The following is a 20071-nucleotide window of genomic DNA, read 5'->3' as shown; positions in this document are numbered from 1 at the left end:
AACAGGCTGGGGGAAGAATCCTTCCAGAAAAATACTGGGGTATTGCCTGCCAGTTGGAACAGTCCAGTCTGCAGGGGCAAGTCAGCCTCTTTAGCAATATCATTATGTATGCTTGCATAACATTCAGGCCTGGATATTTTATTCCTCAGAGATTCCTGCCATAAAAGAGCAATCCCATTCCCAAATTGATAGAGAACAGTTACTGTAGGCTCCATCACAAGCATACGGTCTGCAACTATGTCTCTATGCAGCTTATTTTTCCTTCAGGCAAATGAGGGAGATGAACCTGATGCACAGAAGGAACAGCATTACTCGTGGGACTGCCAGAATCAGCCAACAGTCAGGCACCCCAGTTATTTCCTATTACCCCAAAGTAGTTTTTATGGGCCCGATTCAAACACCTTTCTCTAGCTGCAGTTCTGATACTCCTAGACTCCTGCCTATGACCATGAGCAACACTGCCCACGACACTCCTCAGTCAGTCTGAGTAGATCCTAGCACAGCAGTACCCTGAACCATGGTTATAGCTCACAGGGGCTACTCTAATATAGAAAAAGTAGGAGAAAAAAAAAAAAAAAAAAAAAAAAAGCTGATCCCATATCTCAGCTGCTATCATTTCCCTCATGGAAAGGAAAAGGAGTAACACCCTCCTTCCTCCCCCTCCTTATGCTCTTTTACCACCTGCTAATGTGGTTACTTCCACCTGAATCTCTCTAATTCTTCCAAATGTGGCCCATTCTCTACATACGAACAAGCTCAGTCATAAAGGAGTTGAAATCAGTGTAGTAAAAATCCATGTCATGTGAGTAGTATTGGAATTTGACTTCAGATCACATTTATCCCCTCTCCTGGCAAAGTTACAGGGGACTATGTAAGCACAAGATAATAATAAACGATGGGATGAATGACTTTTTCTTGCTCTTTTCCTGTATCTGTGCTACTGGTAGCGTCCCCTGCCACTCCCAAGGCACACAGTAACAGTGCAGACCTACAAAGACCTTTGTCAGGTGTCAGTCCATCGATGAGTGCTGTGCTGGGCACTTCTTCTGTCTGTCCTGTATGCACATGCTGTCTGCTGGTGCTGTAGGTCACAGGCTATGTAGGGTCAGTGGTGGAGGTTCACTTGGGTATGAAACATTCTGAGGTTTCTATTTGAGGAAAGAAATAAAAACAGTTTTAAGACCATAAAACAGGCAATTTTCTCTTCCACTGATTCTGACTTAGGGGTCACCCAGAAAGGCACCACATCTCCTACATGAACCAACGCGTAACACTTCATTGCAAGCTTTCAAAGCACAAACTTGGCTGTTCTGAACCTCACAGTCCCAACTAGGTCAGGGTTGTTCTCCAGCTATTTCAGAGTGAGTCCGTACCCTTAGTAAATCTTCATTTGTGGTACATAGTTTCTGGTAACGCTTAGCAGTGCAGGGGAATTAAGCAATATGAAAATGCCTCAAGGAATACACCGTGAACAAAGTGTGCCCCACCTATACGCTACATTTTTTTTTGCTCACATCTGTTCTGCTGCTGTTTGGCTTACTAGCCTTTTGAGGCTAATCATCAAAACTGGTCAGGAACCTTAATGTTATAATAATTTCACACTGATCTAGTAGTTTGGTCGTTTGATGGTTCAGTCAAAGGAGCACCAAATCTCCTTCTTTAAAAGAAAAAAAAAAAAAAAAAAAGATCAGTCTCATCTATCTGCATCTGTGGAATAGTTCTTTCCTGTTCAAAGATCTAGTTAAAGATGGGGAAAAAAATAAGGGAAACAGAAATTCACCCTCTAGCAGGTAATATGCTCAGATCTAAACTTCACTTAAACTTTAGCAGCATATCAGATGCTCATTAACTCTAACAAAATAAAGTCCCTGCAGGTCCCTTCCACTTGCTGTCAAACTCCTTCTGGGAAGACAAATTGAAATAAATCCTCTGATACTTTGGTTTTCCCAAAATGAGAGAGCTAAATCTGTAGGTCCCATGTTGCTGCGGTCAGGATGACACTGGATGTATTTGCATACAGTGCAAACTTCAGGCCTGAAGTTTGAATCTTGCCGTGTTTTCAAAGGGAGTTCTTTGAGAAGATACACATCATACATGCCCCATGGACAGATCACCTTGTTCTGGATACATTTCCTCCATCTTAACTTCAAATGATTATTCTCATTAAAACCTCTTTTATTATGCAGATCATGTCCTCTCTTTGTCAATGCTTCTATTTTCTGTCATTCAGTCCTTAGCTAAGATATAGCTAACTGCTTCCATTCATCATTGCAAATCAGTCTCTTGAGAACCCTCTACCCATTTCCAGCCCTAATCTTCACTGTTCTGTATCTTCTTGGTAATGAGGGACATTGCCTTTACTGCGTCATGCTCTATACCAATTGAACACTCTTGGCTTTCCACCTCTAAAAGAAACTAAGGACATGATCCCTTTTCTCTGAGTGGTTCATTATTCACATTCTCTTTTGGAATAAGAGGAATTGTCTAGGTTACACCTATTATATCAGCTTTGTAATAAATGGCTTCCATTTGATGACTTGGCTTAAAACTGCTCTTTCTGGCTGAGTGAGTAGGACACTTCCTTTCAGTTCCTGTAACTGGGAGTTGCTCTCCCTGTCTGCTCCACCGTCAGCTGACATGGCAATTCCAAGCGACATAACCTTTCATAGCAACATTTAGGGTGACTAAAACCTTCAGGGAGGTTGATTGCAACAACAACAGAGTAGTACAATTCTGGACGATGATGGAATTTGAAAACCTCAGTGATTCTGTAAACGTTTATGTCTCTTCATACCCACTCATTGCCTGCATATTGAAACAGGAAGTGTTACTAATAGTGATGCAGCTCTGCCAGTTTCACAAACACACCAGAAAGGCAGAAGTCTCACAAGATCATTTGATTTCCTCTCCTTCCCAGAGAAATAACTATTTCTCTCCACCATCTATTTTGAAGTGTTTTGTACAATTTAACATCTGATGTAGGAGAAATTCAGTCCATATTTTCTCTGTGGAAACGATTCCAGAGTCAGAAGTAACCCCAGTCTGCATGATGTGGGTGATGGGAAGCACTTCAGAGCCCTGTAACCACATCAGAAGACCTAGAATCTCTATGCTGCATCTGGCAACGTCAATTAAGACATCTTCTTTCCAGGCCCCAGTAAATCCATGCCTATTACCTAATGGAGCAAGAAAGATTCGTAAGAAGTACCTTCATTACAAGAAGATTCTCTTTAATGCACCAACACATACAAGCTGATATTAAATACCCAAACGCACTAGCTGACAGGAGGTTGTTCCAAACATCACCTTATCCGGGATTTTTAATGTACATAGATTCTTTTGAATTTGGCAGATTTACCACCTTTTTTTTTTCTTTTTTCTTTTTTTTTTTTAACCTAAAACATACCAAATTCCTGCTGACGGTGCTCTGAAAACTTCCAGCATCAGAACCTGAGTCCACTGGCTTTATCCCATAAGGTTATGGGTTTGGCAGGACACCCTGTGTTTTGCAGCAGTACATGAGTTGTTGGGGAAACACCTTGGGGATTTTTGAGTACCTGAGACTCCAGCAAAGAGGCCTGATTGAGTAATGTGTTAGTGTGACATACGTGTTTGCCACGGAAGAGCAATGGGATTACTTGGCATTTGGCAAAGATAAAAATGATTCAGCATAATGAGTCTGATCGGGGCGGCAAGCAGGACAAAGCGGTGTCAGAGGGAGAGCAACATTCCTGGGGCAAGGCAGCTATGGGGTACTCCAGAGGTATTGGGGAGCATCCCTGCACATAGCTAGGGGGCCCTCTTGTGGGCTGTGGAGTTTTCCATGGACTTTACCAAAAACCTGCCTACATGCTGCCTGAGAAGGGATTAATTAAGATTAGTGTTTAATTAGGACAAGGGCTATTCAGGCTCCAATGCTAGCTGTTGCAGAGGGCACAGTAAAGCACACTCTTAATACAGGCTGTACAGCTCCATGTTTTTCAGGTAGGATATATATTTTTCTCAATTAATTCAGAAATTACTGGAGCTTGAAAGATGCAGCAGCTTACATGACTGACTAGGCACAAGTTGCATCTCAGGTATAGCAGTGCTGTAACATACTGAGACCACAATTTGCCATTTACACATTCAACAGCCCATGTTCAATTCAACTCACCTTAGTCCAACTCACCTCTTCATGCTATCTCTTATCACACACACATTTATGCTCATTACTAATTACAGTCACCCACAGACAGGAGATGTGAGCACATGAACACCCTTTTCTTCGCTTTTGAGCCAGCGTGGTTATTGGGAGCTGGTGGATATACACAGTTGTTGAACCTGGTCATCTTCTATTAAGCACTTACTGTGGACACAAATTAATGTGACTAATAACTGAAAGGATAGATTTTTACCACCCGCAAACCTCAAGGAACAGCATGGGAATAGGAGCCACGTGCAATTTCTAACCATGTTCAGCGTGAAACAATTATTCAAACTTCAGGCTGAAAAAATCCCCGAGTACTCAATATGCAGATTCTGTAGGACCATGGCAAAATACGGCTGCCAAGATAAGCAGAACATCCACAATACAACCCCTGCCGCCCCCCCCCAAAAAAAAAAAAATAGTAATAATAATTTATGGCAAAGCTATACTCCACCTCAGACAGTGGAGGTGTCTAGCAGTAGAAATAACAGCGTCCTGATCCTAGCAAACCATTTTTAAGGAACAAATACTTCCTCACAAGCTGTGTCTCTTCCCTTGGGGTTAGACGCAACACTCCACCATGAGAGTAAGTCTTTGTGTTCTCTGCTCAGAACCAGCATGTCCCCTGTAGGCATCCAACTCAGTCTGCCTTAGCAGAGACACACCTTGATTTACAAAACACTTCTATGCGCTTAGGTGCAATGAAGATGACGGAAATAAATTGTGGCAAACAGAGCCATGGCCAACTGAGTGTAAATAAACGTGTGTAACACCAGGTTGGAGTGCCAAGCTACACTTGCCCAACTCTGGGAAATAAATTTCTGTCCACAGGAAAGAAATGAGTGATGATATAGAAGGAAGATCTGAGAGGTTGGTAATAACTTACTTTAGGAAAGTGGAATTTTTTTTTCTTCCCAGAGAAGGCTAAGGGATTTATAAAAAATACAACCAAAAAGCCACCAGCACCACCCTATCGCACAAATACAGGCCACTTACATTTTCAATCACAGCATTATACTGATATATGTTTTCACTCCAAATTTCAGCATTTCATTTTTATCATAAAAAGTCCCTTGTGCTCTGGGTAATCCTGTTGGAACAGAAAAGGACAGGAAAGTGGAGATCAACGTTCTGTTCAGGTTATACACCACAGCTGATCAATCCTCCTGGATAGGCCCTTCATGTAAATGAAGGCAGAATTTAACCAGTAAGATTAGGTCTCTATACAAGCAGATAATTACGAGAAATGGATCCCTCACAGGGAATTATGAAACTTCAGGAATGCTTTCCAGATAGATAACATTCGCCACATGCATTTGTGCATAAATTTGCGCTGGCACATAAAGGCTTGGAGGCAATGAACCTATGTTTTTCTGGTTGGCCCTTTTCTACATTTATTATTAACAGTTGGAGTTTCGCTGCTTCAACCTGTCTTGTTTACTTAGCTGTACTTGTTTTATATACAGATTGCTTCTTGCTACATTCAGTGCGGAGCATAATCAAGTCTTGCATAGAACCCATAGAGAGTCCTGCCAAGTGCTTAGAGATACACCTTTATAATGGTATACCATTCAACATCCCAACTTTTAACATCTTTTGTGGTCTCCCTGTCCTCAAGAGACAAAGCTTGTTGGCTTTAAATTCTGTTTTTTTGTGAAACAATTATTTCAAATCCTTTGGCAAGTTTTTATGGGTATGTCCTGCAAAGCTCTATCAGAAAAGTGACATTCGTCCTAAATGACTTAGTTAACGAAAGAATCCAGAATTATTAGACCTCTAGATGGAGCTACCATTTCAAATAAGCTAAATGCTTTAAGATTTGTTAAACTCTATTGCTTTGGTACCCTGTCAAAAAGCAGCACTGTCAGAAATCCTGACCCTAGTAAAAGAACCAACTCCAAACAACCCATGATCCACCTAACAGTGTTAGCAGTCGAGGGCAGTCAGTATGTAAATATATTAATTGCTTCTCTTAACGAATAGTGAATGTTTCAGTATCTTAGTAAATGCAGGAAAAAAAAAATAAGATGTTCTGAAAATTATCTTTAACAGGCTGACTCACTTTTCTACATCTTTGATTTCAAGTTTCCCAACGATTTGCTACTGACCGATCTATCGTACCACTTCTCAACCACAATGACTCATGAACGTTATCTGACCACAAGCTTTGGATGCATCAGAGGCCAAGCATGACGGGCTCTCCCTGACAAAAGGCTGTGTGCACTCTGACCGAATTTCACAGAAGTGCTTTAGCACGACTGCACTTTGAATGCAGCCAGAGAAACAATGCACATGCTCAAACTGGAACCAATGCTTAAAAACCTTGGTGACTTAAGGATACTTGTACACACACACTCTACTTGGACATTAAAGGCTGTTAGGTCTATGTGTTTTAGTGATAAATAACAAGTAAAGAAGGTAAAACAATTTACCTTTTCTTGCCCAGCACAGTTGCACAGGTCCATCACTGGATTATTGGGCCACTTGTCTAAGACAAATTTTCTTATCTTTACTTTCTGTCCAGTCACTTTTCATGAGGATGCCAAGTCCCTTCTATTCTTTCCTCTCATTCTAGGTTTCTATCTGTAGTTTCAGAAAATTTGCCTGTTTTGCCTCTCAGACATTTTTTCTGATTCTCTTTGTAAGTCCAGCCAGCTGAATTTGCAGCATCAGATTTCTTTCTTCCTGTTGATGCTGTTAAAGTCAAGAACAAAAACTATGATTTCAAGATAATCATTGTTATACACTATTATACATCTGACCTTTGACACATATTCTCCATAACCACTACCTCTTATTTAATGCAAAGTTAATCTGTTATCTAATTAAGTGTCAAATTTGGGATCTTGTTAAGCCTTTGGCCTCAGTAACAATAACTGTGAATTCTGAAGTTTACTCAGACATTGTAAGAGAAACACTTCATTGATTTTGACCATCCTGTTTTTAAAAATCAGAGTATTTTTATTCTCGTGTTACGGGAAAAGAGTAACATCTTTAGATCATTCATTTTCTATTCTTCCACTGTGTCCCCCCACGTATCTCTTTTACAAGGAACATTCTTCACAGCATACCTCTGGGTCTCTTGGCTTTTTTTACTGTTCTTTTATGAGTCCTTCTCCAGTTTTGTTATAGTATGGTTAGTTTTCAAGGCTGGGAAGTCACGAAATCGGGGCCTGTAGCTGCTCACAAAAACACTTTTTAAAAGAGAATCTAAAAGCAGACGAAGTATGAAATCCATTATGTCCAGAGTGTTGAGTGCTAACCATTTTTCTATAGGCCCTTTTGTTATGTTTGTATTATCAACAAAATATCCACCATTATTGGCCACTTGCACCAACCCACAGAACTTAGCAAAGATCCCGTTAGCTAACAATGAATATGTCAGCTCAGATCTCAGAAACACGAGAGCACTTTCAAAGAGCAAAAGAAAGGATGAAGACTGGGAAAAAACCTACAGCAAAAAAGAGCTCACTACCTTACAGACAGCTCTGAATTGTGGGAAATTCTCAATGCATTTAATTAAAACAAACAAACCAGTAAAAAAAATACAGGAATTGTTTCTAACACTTCATGAGACAGCCTAGATGCAAATATCTAGCCAAGTAAATACAAACCAGGTAGTAAACAGCCACTTTCTTGCAGATTCATATTAAAAATAACCATGAAGACATAAGCTTAAACAACAAGTAGTTTATTTAGCATACTCAATGAATCTTGCACACAGTCATTTCCTTAGTCCTTTGATCTTTTTCAATAAATCTCTGTTCTTATGAAGGAAGTGCTCTAATTGCCCTGCTTTGTGAGGACCAGCACAGGCAACTAGAATTAACCTTCTGAAAAACAAAATAAGATTAGACTGACTTTGGAAGAGATTCCTTCAATGTCTCAGAATCCTCCGGCTCATAATAAGGTTCCAAAATGGGTTTTAACTTGATTTCTTCTGGTAGTTTTTGTGTCTCTTCTCTCCTGCTTCCATCTCTTAAAAGTGGAACCAAAGTTTTCCAGTTTTTTCCTGAAACTAAGAAGGAAAAGAATGGTTATTTTTTTCTCTTCCACAGAAACAAAATAAATACATGCAGTTTATATAGAAAACTGATGAAAGGAGGAAGAAAGGGCCTTATGTTGTGTCCCCCCACCCCTACTGTTCCAACAGTTTTTCATATTTCATCTGGCAGGCACAGCAGAGACTGTCTTAGGGTTAAACACTCAGCTGAATTCCCCCCAAGTTATAGGAAGCTTTATTTGTGGCCTCCAAAGTAGCTTGTTGGCTGTCTGTCTGCCATCATACACTGTCCCAAGCCCTCAGAATTGGCACTTATTGTCCAGCTTATAAAAATCTAAAATCAGAATGATGAATCCATGAGACTTATTCCACAGAGTAAAACCACTATGTGAATAATGAACCTATTTAGTCCTTTACATTTTGTGTTGACTGAAAAAAAAAATGACATTAACTTACCTACTATCCTTAAGTGTATAAATTGACTGCCCTCTAACAATCAATCTGTACTGCTTCTATCACTAGAATCTAGGTCCCTGTAACCCTCACCTCTGCCAGGCTTAATAGAGTAACTGGGATTTCTTTTGAGGTCCCCATAGTATCCAGGATCTTCGTTGATTATGCCCAGATTAGTATTCCACGTGGACCAGTTCACTTCATCAACCCTGGGGAAAGAACAACAAAAACAATAACTATTCTAAGCTTTAACAGACAACTCCAGGATTAGTTTGTATCACATATTGAGACGGTGCTAGTACACAGCTTGTCAGAGGAAGAGTTCTGCTTCCCAGTACCCACCTACCAGATACCTTCATCTTGTTTGTCTATAAAAGATTGTTCATTTGACATACAAGCGGGTTACCTAAAGCACCATCTGTAATCATCTTGGCCATCAGGTGTGACCCCCACCAAGACTTGCTTTCCAGACCGGAACGAGCGCCTCACACAGTTCAAGTAGCTGTTTTCAATATCCAAGATAGTGATGGCTCTCTAACAGGTAAAAGAAAGCAGACCACTGAGAAGCTGCTGTTTCAGTCATGCAAATCCTGAATTCTGCCTTTATAAAAAGCAAAAAACAATCACTTATCATTTTCATCATCTTAAAAAAGGCATTGCACCCCTCTCTGATATATCACCTCTGTTAATATGGGATTTAAAGTGCTGAATTACTGCCGTGTGATTGGAACTATGCAGTTCCCTTTCTTACCCCTAAACAAAAGCAGATATTCCTTTGTCTGAGATTCTGGAAAAAAATATTTTATTGTCCCTTGCATAATCTCTGTCTTCATACGCTGATCAGGATTTTCCGTCATCAAGAGCCCAAATAATTCTGGCTAATTACAGAAGTACTTTTCTTAAATTCCGAACATGTGTGCAACACTGGGAACATCTGCTCAGACAAAACATCAAATATACACGGAAAAGGAACCGATATACTTTTTGATGGGGGAACTGTCTGGGGGAATCAGAAAGAAGCAGTGGCCTATTATGTAGATCATGTACACGTCAACTTCTACAGATTCCCTCTAATTTTTCTTATTATTCCCCACACCCTCCTTCTTGGATAACCTCATAGAACCAATATACCTGGAGTTTCCAGATGCTCTTGCTCTCCTGTGCAATTTTGCTCACAGTTTCTCCCATCAGTGCGATAAGCATGTTGAGCAGGAGGATGTACGTAAGGATGACATAGAGAACCAAAAGGATGACAAACACAGACTTAAACCTGTAGTTCTCTGTAAACTCCAGGTCTCCCATCCCAATAGTGAACTTGAAAAGCTCCAAGCAGGTGTAATACAGACTATTATAGGATGTGCGGCCTCGTTTCGTATGGCAGCATCGGGTATATTCAGAGGTATTTGCGTCCTGACCCTCATTGTCATCTTCAATTAAAGTCACCACAGCTATTACAAAAGAAGAATACTATACAAGATGAAAATATAATTTGAAATCTTAATTCTCCTGCAAGCAATGAAAATGAGCATAAAGGTATCAGATATGACACAGTATCTTCATGGCACCTTGTCCCCAGTGAAACCACTCTATAAAATATTCCCCATTACTGACACCATTTCAGATGCATTGTCTCAGTTTTGTCTACATAGAACAGGCTGACTTTTTCCATTCAGCTTTCCTAGGCAGTTTGAGATCCAAGGGATAAAAAGCAGTATGAAGTTACTACACATAATTGTTATTCTGAAGAGATTTTTGTAATAAGGTTGATTTTAATTTCTAATTGAAAATAAATATTCTAAGCCACTTGAAACATGTAATTTTCTGAGATTCAAGATAAAAAATAACCTCAAGTATGATATTACCTGTGGAAAATCCCAAGAGGAATACTAGATAGACAAACATGAAGCGACATAAATCTCTAAGGATCATCTGTAATGCAGAAATAGAAAATTTATATATTGCAAAAACTCAAATATAAACTGAAACAAAAATTGGTAGAAAATATTCCTTCAGCTCAAGAAGACACTTGCTGTGAACTGGCTGATCATGCATTAAACTGTTATTTATCCCACTGAGATAATCAGTGTTAATAAGAAAACATTTTTCTGTCATTCAAGCAACAGTTTACACACATATGCAAGACATATGCATGACAAATAGTTTCATCTTTGTGAGTACAGACCACATTAAAACAATTGCCTCTTTCTTCTCCTCTTGGGCTAGCTGGCTACTTCATACATAGAGGTTTATTAGCCAGCTACTGCCTCTTAGCTAATTGCTCTGTTTGGTAAGATTTAAACTATTCCTAAGGAAACTTCCAGCTGGTAGAAAGCTGTGCCACTTCATACCACACGAGTCTGCACTATTCTCAGTCTACTTAAATCCACATCTATCCAACTGTTATTTTGAAGTATAATAATAAAAATAAAAGGCATCAAGACTGCTATAAAACACAGGGAGGAGGAGAAGGTGTTTTTTATACGTGACTTAAAAAGTGCATCTCTTTGCTGAGAACATAAAGGCTGATTGTAGTAGTCTGATATAGGCCTTCCCATGGAAGGCAAACATGGAAACATATGGTGAATTTTCTCCTGGAAATGGGGCTGTTGGCAGCGGTTTCTGATCCGAGCTCTCTGCTGGCCTCATCACTCACTCACTGGACTGACCTTTGCAATCATGACAGAGTAAATGCCCATCTGCTGGAAGCCACGGGTGTAGTACAGCATGTTAGCCCAGCCCAGTGCCAAGGAGAAGACCATGGAAGCCACGTACAGTTCCTGGCCACAGAAGTACAGCACCACAGAGCTCAGGAGGAGCAAAGAGTGAACAAAGCTGAAAGATAAGCAAGGAATAGGAGGATATCTGCACATCCAGTGCATACATTATACTGCAAATCTGCCTTGGAAATCTATTCCTAACTCTGCTGCATGACACATTCACCACACTTCTAAATACTTCATTTGCTTTACCTCCAAAGGAAGTTACTGATGCAAATACACTTGTTCAACTATTTTGTAAGGCCCTATGAAATTATGGCAAAGTATCTTTAAGGGTCTAGAGGGCAAAATATACGAGGAGCAGCTGAAGTCACTTGGTACATTCAGCCTTGAGAAGAGGGGAACTAGGGGAGACCTCGTGGTGGCCTACAGCTTCCTCACGAGTGGGAGTGGAGGGGAAGGCTCTGATCTCTGCTATCTGGTGACCAGCAGTAGGACCTAACAGAATAGCATGAATATGCAATAGGGGAGATTTAGGCTGGATATTGTGAAAAGTTTCTTCACTGAGAGGGTGTTTGGGCACTGGAACAGGCTCCCCAAGGAAGTGGTCACAGTACCGAGCCTGTTGGAGTTCAAGAAGCACTTGGACAATGCTCTCAGACATATGGTCTGATTTTTGGGTGGTCCTATGTGGAGCTAGGAGCTGGAATCTGTGATCCTTGTGGGTCCTTTCCAATTTGGGATATTCTATAACTGTATACCTGTTAGGAGTGATTTAAGTCAAACATGTAGATCTCACACACTCGTGTTTCATGCTGGAATACAATCAGACACTGGCACTTACAAAAGAACCTCACTGTAGCTGTCAACTATCAGCGTCTTCAATGATGGGCGCCTCTGCAGAAAATACTGTATCTGAAAGGGAAAAAAAAATGGCATAGTGGGCTGGGGGGCGGATAAAGACCAGGTTTGCATCCAAGGAAGGGAGTAAATATCCCTTGGGAATGCATCAACTAAGTGCTGGTATCTATACCAGAGAGCTGGTACTCATTCAGCATCACAAAAGAATAGCTCAAACAACACGGTTAGAAGATCCAGGGAGGACTCTTTTCACAATGCTAGATTTCCTTTACATCTAGGGCATCTTTTGATGACACCAACCTATTCAAGTCAGTGGTCTGAGGACCTGTGATTCACTGGACACTATCCATTGGCTGCCAAGAGAAAGAAGACTGCCTTTAAGCTAAAACAGAATCTTTAGTGTAGGCTTAGCTACTTGCAAAATCCATGCTTAAGCTTTGGCTAGGCTAATTACTCAGATGCTCATTGACATCATAAGGCCTTCTTTTTTATACAATAGATAAAACCTTAGCCTGAGGGCTTGTTAGTAACCTAACCAGGCCAACAAAAAGGCTTTGTAGCTCTCAACTAAAATATGGAATGTGGATTATCTTGGCAACCAATTCTAATGAATGCAAAAGGCAGGTTTGGTTTTCACCTACACTTACCCAAACAGCAAAAAGGAAAAGTTTCAAATATCTTACCCCTCTGAAAAAAAAATAGAGTCCTCCCAGTACACTCAGGATCTCTCCAGTCACTCGAAAATATTCCCCTGTGCTGTGACCAAACGTGAAGGGAGGCTGGGTAAGACAAAAGACAGAGATGTTCAGCAGAACTGGAAAGACCCGACCTTCCCAGCAGCTGAAAGCAACTTCATTTCTGAGGGAACAGGTTAAGTTTCTGAATGTGCTGCCGCAAGGGGCGAGGCTTTCCTGGAAAGCAAACAGGGCCAAAATCTCCCTCCTAACTTCAGGAAAGGCAGAAAACTGACCTTAAGAGCACACATTGAAATGGGAGGCTGATCTGGGATAACATGCACTGTGTGGTTCTCCTGACATGTGACAGGAGTAACATACCTTTTCTTTCTTATCCACAGGTCTGTAGTAGGCGGCTGCAGTGAGAATGATGATATGCATGGTATAGACAAAGAAGTTGAAGTAAAATAAGTGTTTGACAAACCGGTCCCACTTGTCTTGCAGCAGCCTGTTGAGGGGTTCCACCAGCAGCATCTCATGACGATTCTGAATGGAAGGATAATCTTGACAGGACCAGTATGCACAGGACTTTGAAAATAGCAAATGATACTCAACTTCAGCAAACATTCCCTCCCCAGACTGCAAACAAAATGCCAAGGAGGTGCATACTCACCGGTGTTTCACTGCTGTACGCAATAATCTCAAGCACTGAATTTTTCTCACATGTGTCTATACAGGACAGGTCATAAAGAGATGAGTGGACAGGCCCATAAGCCCATTCAGTGAACTTTCTAGACAAGTGCCTGCACTCAGGGTCTTTGATCTCTCGTCTGAGGATGTAAGCGAAAATCTAATTGCAAAAGAACAATACAAACAACATTTCAAACAACATTTCAGTGTTAATGGGCTTTTAGTTCCTCAGTATCTCTGTAAGAGTGGATTGCTTTAATTTAGATTAACACAATTTAACTATGCTGAAGTCAATCTGCTGGAGCACTGCAGAGATCAAAGTCTGAAGTAAACAATATTAATTTACTGACTATATGCTAGTGGATGAAAAATATAAATGTGGAAGGAAGCCCATTTCTTTGCTTTCTACCACTTACAACTTGCCATTATCTGTTTCAACACACAAGAAAAATACAGAGATGTACATTGCACATCTCTGAGCGTACAGGCACATTGAATAGGGACTTTCAGTCAGTCAAAGGTACAAGACCTCTTCTAGTTCAGGTAACAGCAGAAACCCACTTTCTGTTTCTACCTGGGCTGTCCTGTATACTGCTAGCATATACATAATGCCAGTTGGGTAGGCGTGCATGTGCACGCAAGCACCCCTCACAGGCTTTAAGTACTATGCGGTTTTGCATGTTACACTGCAGCATTAATTCCTCTTAACTGAAAAGCCCCAGCAATAAGCAGTGATAAAACCTGTCCTGCCTAGATGTTTTGCATGTACTCTGTATAACTTGATGCAGTGATAGGACAGCTGGACACATTTGCTCACCTACCCCTATCTTCCCTGTTTTAGCTGCCAGAGTTAATGGAGTCAGCCCTTTCTTGTTGGTAAGTTCTTCTAACTTCAGGATTGGATTAATTTTGGCACCAAGGATCAATATGTTATTATACATCTTGGTAACAAACTTGGTATTATCCTTAGTATTGTCTGCAATCTCCACCAGGGTATGCAGGACCATATTGCCCATGGAGTCCTCAGCAGCGATGTTGGCAGCCTGGTACGGGTTCTCCAGGAGGAATTTCACAATGCAGAGCTGGTTGGTACAGGCAGCCAGGGAGAGAGGCAGCTCTCCTACAGATAAGCAATGAGAATGAGTGGTTAGAAACCCCACTGCATATGCAAGCCTCACTACACATCCAAAAACAGAAAGGAGACCATGTTGTTTTCAACTTTCACCATGAGAAAGAGAGATGAATTTCTCCATCTAAAATAGCATCAATTCTTCTGATAGCTGCTTGAATCACATTTTCTTTGGTTTAACTGCACTACAGAAACATGGCTGCTTAGAAAAGCACCAAAACGAAGACCAGTGAAAGGTTAAAACCTTTCAAAGGACATAGTGCCCAGAAAACAAAGGGATGCGGACACCAAGCTGAAATTAATACCATCAGCTACCAACTGTGTTTCTTTATAATCTCAGTCTTTGGGAGTAAGTGTCTTGACTAAGTGGTGGATTAAACTATTTATGACTTCTGAGCCTCCAGTCTCACATGAACAGGATTATTTAACAGTTTACACTTGGGATAATTCTGGGATAACTCAATCAATAAAGCCCATGCTGTGCTTACTCTTACCGAAATAAAAACCAGGTTTCCCTTTGATTTTCCTGAAGAACTCCCCACAGGCTCTTGCATGAACATCTGCTCCATTCTGGACCAAGAGCTTCACCAGGTACATGTTCCTTCTCTCAATGGCAATGTGGAGTGCAGTCTGGCCTACAGAGACACTCGTCAGAGACAAATCTTAAGCATTTAATACAGACTGAGAGCTTTCAGGCACCACAATTCATCCAGCTCCATGTCAGATGGTGGAATTGAGAGCTCTTTACTCTAGAATTAAACAAAAAGATGGCACAAACAGCAAATGCAAGTCCCCTAACTTGCTGTTAAATCACTGTCACAAAGAGTAGAATACTGCACCCGTCTAACAAAAGACTGCCTAGCATGAATGCACTGATTGTTAATCACACACTGGAACTTTTGATGCTGCATCCTCAAGCATAAGACCTCATCCAAGACTGTTTGAGAGCCCTGCGTTACCCTCTCTTCAGTCTTATCAGCAAGAGTATTCACAGTATTCACTGCTCTCTTACCCTTGTAGTAGTTGTCAGTATACTCTGCATTAACAAACTCTTTCAGAGTTCCAGTTTTCTTTGCAATTTCCAGCAGCAAGGGAATAGTATCATTTTTCCCATCATGTAGATTCAGCATGGCTTTCAGTAAGCAGGTTTTCCCAGTTTCTGGTTCTGTAACAAACAAGATCATAGCTACATAGATGTGACTAGAAACCCACCATCTACTTCCAGACATACAAAAATTAATGAGACTGTTATGAAAACACAGGAAAGCCCATTCAGAATTTCACAAACTTAAACTTTTTTGATTTCTCCTTCAGTAGGGATGGACAGGACAGGCTATTAGAGGACCTTGTGCAGCTACTTCACACTTAACATCAATGTTGTTTTGTGCATTTTTGTTGTTGTTGTTTTGTTTTGTTTTTTTGTCCATCTGCCTCTCCCCCTGCCCATCTCCAGAGTACTACTGGAAGAAGACAAGGGCAATTTAAGGTACATGACACTAAGTGTTACCTTTGAATTCATCATCTGTGAGATGCTTCAAGGTCCTATTAAGATAGAGTAGCAGATCATCCAGGTCCCTTGTGTTGCCTTGGGCTACAGCATCAAAGATCCTTCTGCGGTCATAGAACTTGAAAGCTTTTTCAGAGCAGCCTGTGATGGAATCTGTAGATAGGAGCCTAACGAGGGAAATTTTCAGTTTAAGACAGATATTTAGCAGTCTTTTTATGAACTACCAGAAATAGCAAGCACTGCTGATTAGTATAGATGGATCTGCAAAATGTACAAAATAATGTCTGCAAGCAATTGTCCTGACAAAGTTACGTGTTTGCTGCTGAAAAGCTGAAAACAAGACTTAAGAGAGAAACTGAAGTATGACAGTCTAACTGCAGGCCTGGTTGCCAGACAATCCTATGTTATTCTGAGTGATGTCCATTTACTGAACAGCTTTGAGCATGTGGACTAAGGCTTATGACTAACTTTGGACAAGACACCCATAGACTAAATTTTCAGAGATGCCAAGAGACAACAGCTATTAACAGTTTCAGATAAAACACTCCTTCCTTTGGGCACTAAAAATAGTGAAACTGAGAAAACAGGCATACAAATGCAGAGTGAATACATACTGCTGAAGAATGTATTAGAATACTACAAGAAGCACAGTCTACAACTGTCAAAATATGTCCAATACAAACCACATCTTACAACACAAACTTACTTGTGAAGTTTCCCTCTCTCCAAATTGGTGTGAAATTTGATGACAGAAGGTGCCATCAGGTGATCCATCTGGTAGAAGGAATCCATGGGAGCCATGTCCTTGTCACTATCCCCCATCACAAACCTCCCACGTCTTGCAAAGATGTTGCTTTTAGGTGGCTGCACCTTGGTGCTGAGGGTACCCTGGAGGCTGTCAGGTGTTTCCAGTGCAGAGTCCTCCCCATCCGTGTGTTCATCTGTCACTTCAGATTCCTCCAGGTCAGAACTGCCAAATTTCTTCATCTTCCCAAGAATGGAAGACATGATGAACAGGCAGTCTGTGAGGAACCACAAAAACACCTCAAGTAAGCACTTCAGAGCACCCTCTATTTTCTGTTTTGTGCCACCATATATTCTCAGGATTATATCAGGCCTTTAAGAAAAGCTTGGTATCATGGTGCCATAACCTTATTTTAACGATCATGAGCAGAGGGCTTACTGCATATAGGAAAATTATCACTTAATGGCTTTACCAGAGTTACAACAGTGCTAGATGAAAGTTGGGGCATGTGATTTTTGTGAGATTAGTGTCACCTCAGACATGAGACTAGAAAACAGATAGGAAAAGGTTACCACAGCTAAGAGATTACTGTAAGACCACAGGTCTGATCTTGAGTGATTTACAGCCACAAAGAATTTGATGCAAGTTAACAAACAGGCCATGCTGAAGATATGAGCAGGGATTTTTTTTCTCTGCTTTCTTATCAAACTGTTTTCAACAGCCAAATGTTTGTATTCATGTCACTGAACGCAAAACATTCTTTTAACTCCAGCAAAGGAATACTTCATACTGGAACTGCTACATAGCTGACTTTTAGAAGGAGATGAACAGCTTTAGAAACACATTCTAAAATTCTAGACTGCTTCAGAATCTTTGTGCTCTGAACACAGGAGTGTCACAAAATCTTCAAAAAGCCTTCAATTATAAACCAATTACAGTGCTCCATAATCACCTCTGTACAATCAGTTTGAAATCAATGTCATAAATAAGCGCTGAGGGTTTTTCTCTTCACAAAATTTTTCTGAGGGATTATCTGCAACCCTACATTGTACATTAAAGCTAGATTTTCAGTTCTCTGGAACTAGTTAATATTTACATTAACGATCACTTACATTTTCATGTGAAAGTAGGATGGTAAAAAGACTCTTCTTATGCATTTGCACTTTCTGTAATTTTGTATAATACACATGTAAAGAAAACATCAATTTGCAAACTTGCACATTTAGGGTAACCGAAAGCAAAATAGCATAGTATAGAGGAAATACTAAAGGCTGCAGTTTAACTTGCTGCGTCCTCTGTGCTCACCTTTCAAGTTTCTTGTGCACAATCACTCTGAAAAAATAACATAATACCTTATTAACTTAATCGTTCTATAAGAAATAAGTAATTTGAAGAAAAATACTCTCATTTGGAATATGATACTAAAAATATGGAAGAACAATTACTTTAGGGAAAAAGTTATAAAAACTTCTTTAAAGAAAAGGAAAAAATACACTGGGAATACAGTCGTGTTTGATTTTCATTTTTGGTCTCATTTAAATCAATGTGGATTGAGCCAAAAATGTCAGGGAGATGGCTATGCAGAATGGAATAATGTATTTCCTACAGAATAAGTACAATATTAGAATCAGCAGAATGGATTTAATCCTGTCTTCCTGACAATCTACTCAAACCTGTTTCAGTTATAATTATGATTACTCAATTTATTTCTAATGTCCATTGGTAGCATCTTTGATGATGAGGACAAAACTGCATTTCCTTGTATGTATGAATTTGCACAAGAAATAATCTTTAAATTCTATGAAAAGATTCTTAAAATAAATTAAAAAAAAAAAACAATAATAAAATAAAAAAAGATTATATATCCTGGAAAAACAAATAAACCTACCTAACTCTCAGAATCCTATGTACATCAAAGCTTGATTCAATAAATGAGGAAATGTTTTTTTAAGAAGGACTAACTGAATCACAACTTATAATAAATACTTAAGAGTTTACAAATAACTAGCAAGCATGCTATTCAAATATACATACAGAACTTACAAATATTGTAAAAAAAATCCTGTCTTCCACAAAATAGTCCAGTCTCAGTAAACAATCTCTGTTCTACAGGAATTTGGTGCCAGAGATTCTTCCTCCTAGGTGCCTGGGCTGCAAAGACCTCAGAGCTTGCTTCTCCACTTCGTCTGGAAAATTGTTCTATGTGCTGCTGATTCTTTAGAATAAAGGGAAATTCACTAGAACAGAAAATAGAGAAATAAAATCATTAAGAACAATTCTGGAACAAGAAGCATCAGTAGGTTCTATTCCCAGGAGCTTAGCAAAGCTCTTTACAAGAATCACAGCAAGTTGTTGTTATCCCCACCACCACCATCACACTAATTGCATTTAGTAATGGATCCTCCTCTACAGATTTCCTCTTTGTAAATACACTCAAGCTTAAAAAAAAAAAAAAAAAAAAAAAAAGAAAGCTATTGTTTCTGTGGGTCACAGTTTCATTTCACTTGACAAAACTTTGTAAAATATGCCACAGCCCTTCTCTGAGATCATTCATCTTTTTGGACACTCTTGGGCGGCTACTATAAAGCCCCATGAAATATTTTAAAGACAAGAGACAAGCTGATTCTGAACAGAGTAGAAGGAGAACCCAAGGACAAAAGTCTTAAGGACATTTTATCACTCCACATTCCTACTATGCTTTATTTAAATAATATATAACAGAAAGCTTTTAAATATTAATGTCATTAGGAAAAAAAGTCTTATCTAATCCAGAACTCATCTAACACCATTAAAATGAAGACCTCAGTTAAATGTATCATTTATATAGTATCTTTCTGCCAAAGACTAGGCTAGAGAGAGAGATTTCTGCAAAGTTAAGCCAATAGGCTATAGCTGTTAGGCTAGAAGAAACCACCAGACCTCTAGCTCCCGTGGTCTGGATAATCTTAATTATTCAATGAAATTATCTGGTTTATGTTTCGCAAAAGGTAACTAGGATCATAAAAGGTAAATAGGATCATAAAAGATCTTTCTAGTCTTGCCATCTATCTATATATAAAAGAATAATATAATTGCCTATTTAATAGCAAACTAATTATACCAC

General features: G+C 39.8%; 2 protein-coding genes and 1 long non-coding RNA gene across 7 annotated transcripts in view; 1 reads left to right on the top strand and 2 right to left on the bottom strand.

The window, feature by feature from the left end:
• TRPV3 (transient receptor potential cation channel subfamily V member 3) overlaps positions 1-7686 on the bottom strand; it is a 34724-nt gene extending 27038 nt beyond the window's left edge. Inside the window, exons 1-2 of one of the 3 annotated variants that reach the window (XM_035342990.1) lie at positions 7261-7686; positions 6622-6883 (exon numbers count right to left, since the gene is read on the bottom strand). The gene's annotated coding sequence lies outside the window, so the exon portion shown is untranslated. Of the gene's footprint in view, positions 1-992; positions 1000-6621; positions 6884-7066; positions 7078-7260 lie in introns of those variants that run through there. The other 2 variants (XM_035342989.1, XM_035342992.1) reach the window with 2 other exon arrangements.
• Positions 7687-7864: 178 nt separating this feature from the next.
• LOC118176188 (transient receptor potential cation channel subfamily V member 1-like) overlaps positions 7865-20071 on the bottom strand; it is a 12296-nt gene continuing 89 nt past the window's right edge. Inside the window, exons 1-17 of one of the 3 annotated variants that reach the window (XM_035342988.1) lie at positions 19012-19384; positions 18274-18300; positions 16930-17245; positions 16224-16390; positions 15729-15881; positions 15211-15351; positions 14409-14707; positions 13571-13747; positions 13279-13443; positions 12907-13002; positions 12207-12277; positions 11312-11477; positions 10508-10574; positions 9777-10093; positions 9052-9179; positions 8739-8854; positions 7865-8207 (exon numbers count right to left, since the gene is read on the bottom strand). In XM_035342988.1, the coding sequence (XP_035198879.1) occupies positions 8041-8207; positions 8739-8854; positions 9052-9179; positions 9777-10093; positions 10508-10574; positions 11312-11477; positions 12207-12277; positions 12907-13002; positions 13279-13443; positions 13571-13747; positions 14409-14707; positions 15211-15351; positions 15729-15881; positions 16224-16390; positions 16930-17231 (2532 nt within the window). In that variant the 5' untranslated portion in view covers positions 17232-17245; positions 18274-18300; positions 19012-19384 and the 3' untranslated portion in view covers positions 7865-8040. Of the gene's footprint in view, positions 8208-8738; positions 8855-9051; positions 9247-9776; positions 10094-10507; positions 10575-11311; positions 11478-12206; positions 12278-12906; positions 13003-13278; positions 13444-13570; positions 13748-14408; positions 14708-15210; positions 15352-15728; positions 15882-16223; positions 16391-16929; positions 17246-18273; positions 18301-19011; positions 19511-20071 lie in introns of those variants that run through there. The other 2 variants (XM_035342987.1, XR_004755291.1) reach the window with 2 other exon arrangements.
• The window catches only part of LOC118176201, a 13037-nt gene continuing 8842 nt past the window's right edge, over positions 15877-20071 (top strand). Inside the window, exon 1 of the long non-coding RNA XR_004755296.1 lies at positions 15877-16202. This is a non-coding gene — a long non-coding RNA (uncharacterized LOC118176201). The remainder of the gene's footprint in view (positions 16203-20071) is intronic.

Source organism: Oxyura jamaicensis, chromosome 19 (assembly GCF_011077185.1).
Source record: "Oxyura jamaicensis isolate SHBP4307 breed ruddy duck chromosome 19, BPBGC_Ojam_1.0, whole genome shotgun sequence".
In the NCBI taxonomy this organism is placed as follows: domain Eukaryota; kingdom Metazoa; phylum Chordata; class Aves; order Anseriformes; family Anatidae; genus Oxyura; species Oxyura jamaicensis.
The sequence above is the reverse complement of the archived record's forward strand: the minus strand, read 5'-3'. Positions and strand labels throughout refer to the sequence as shown.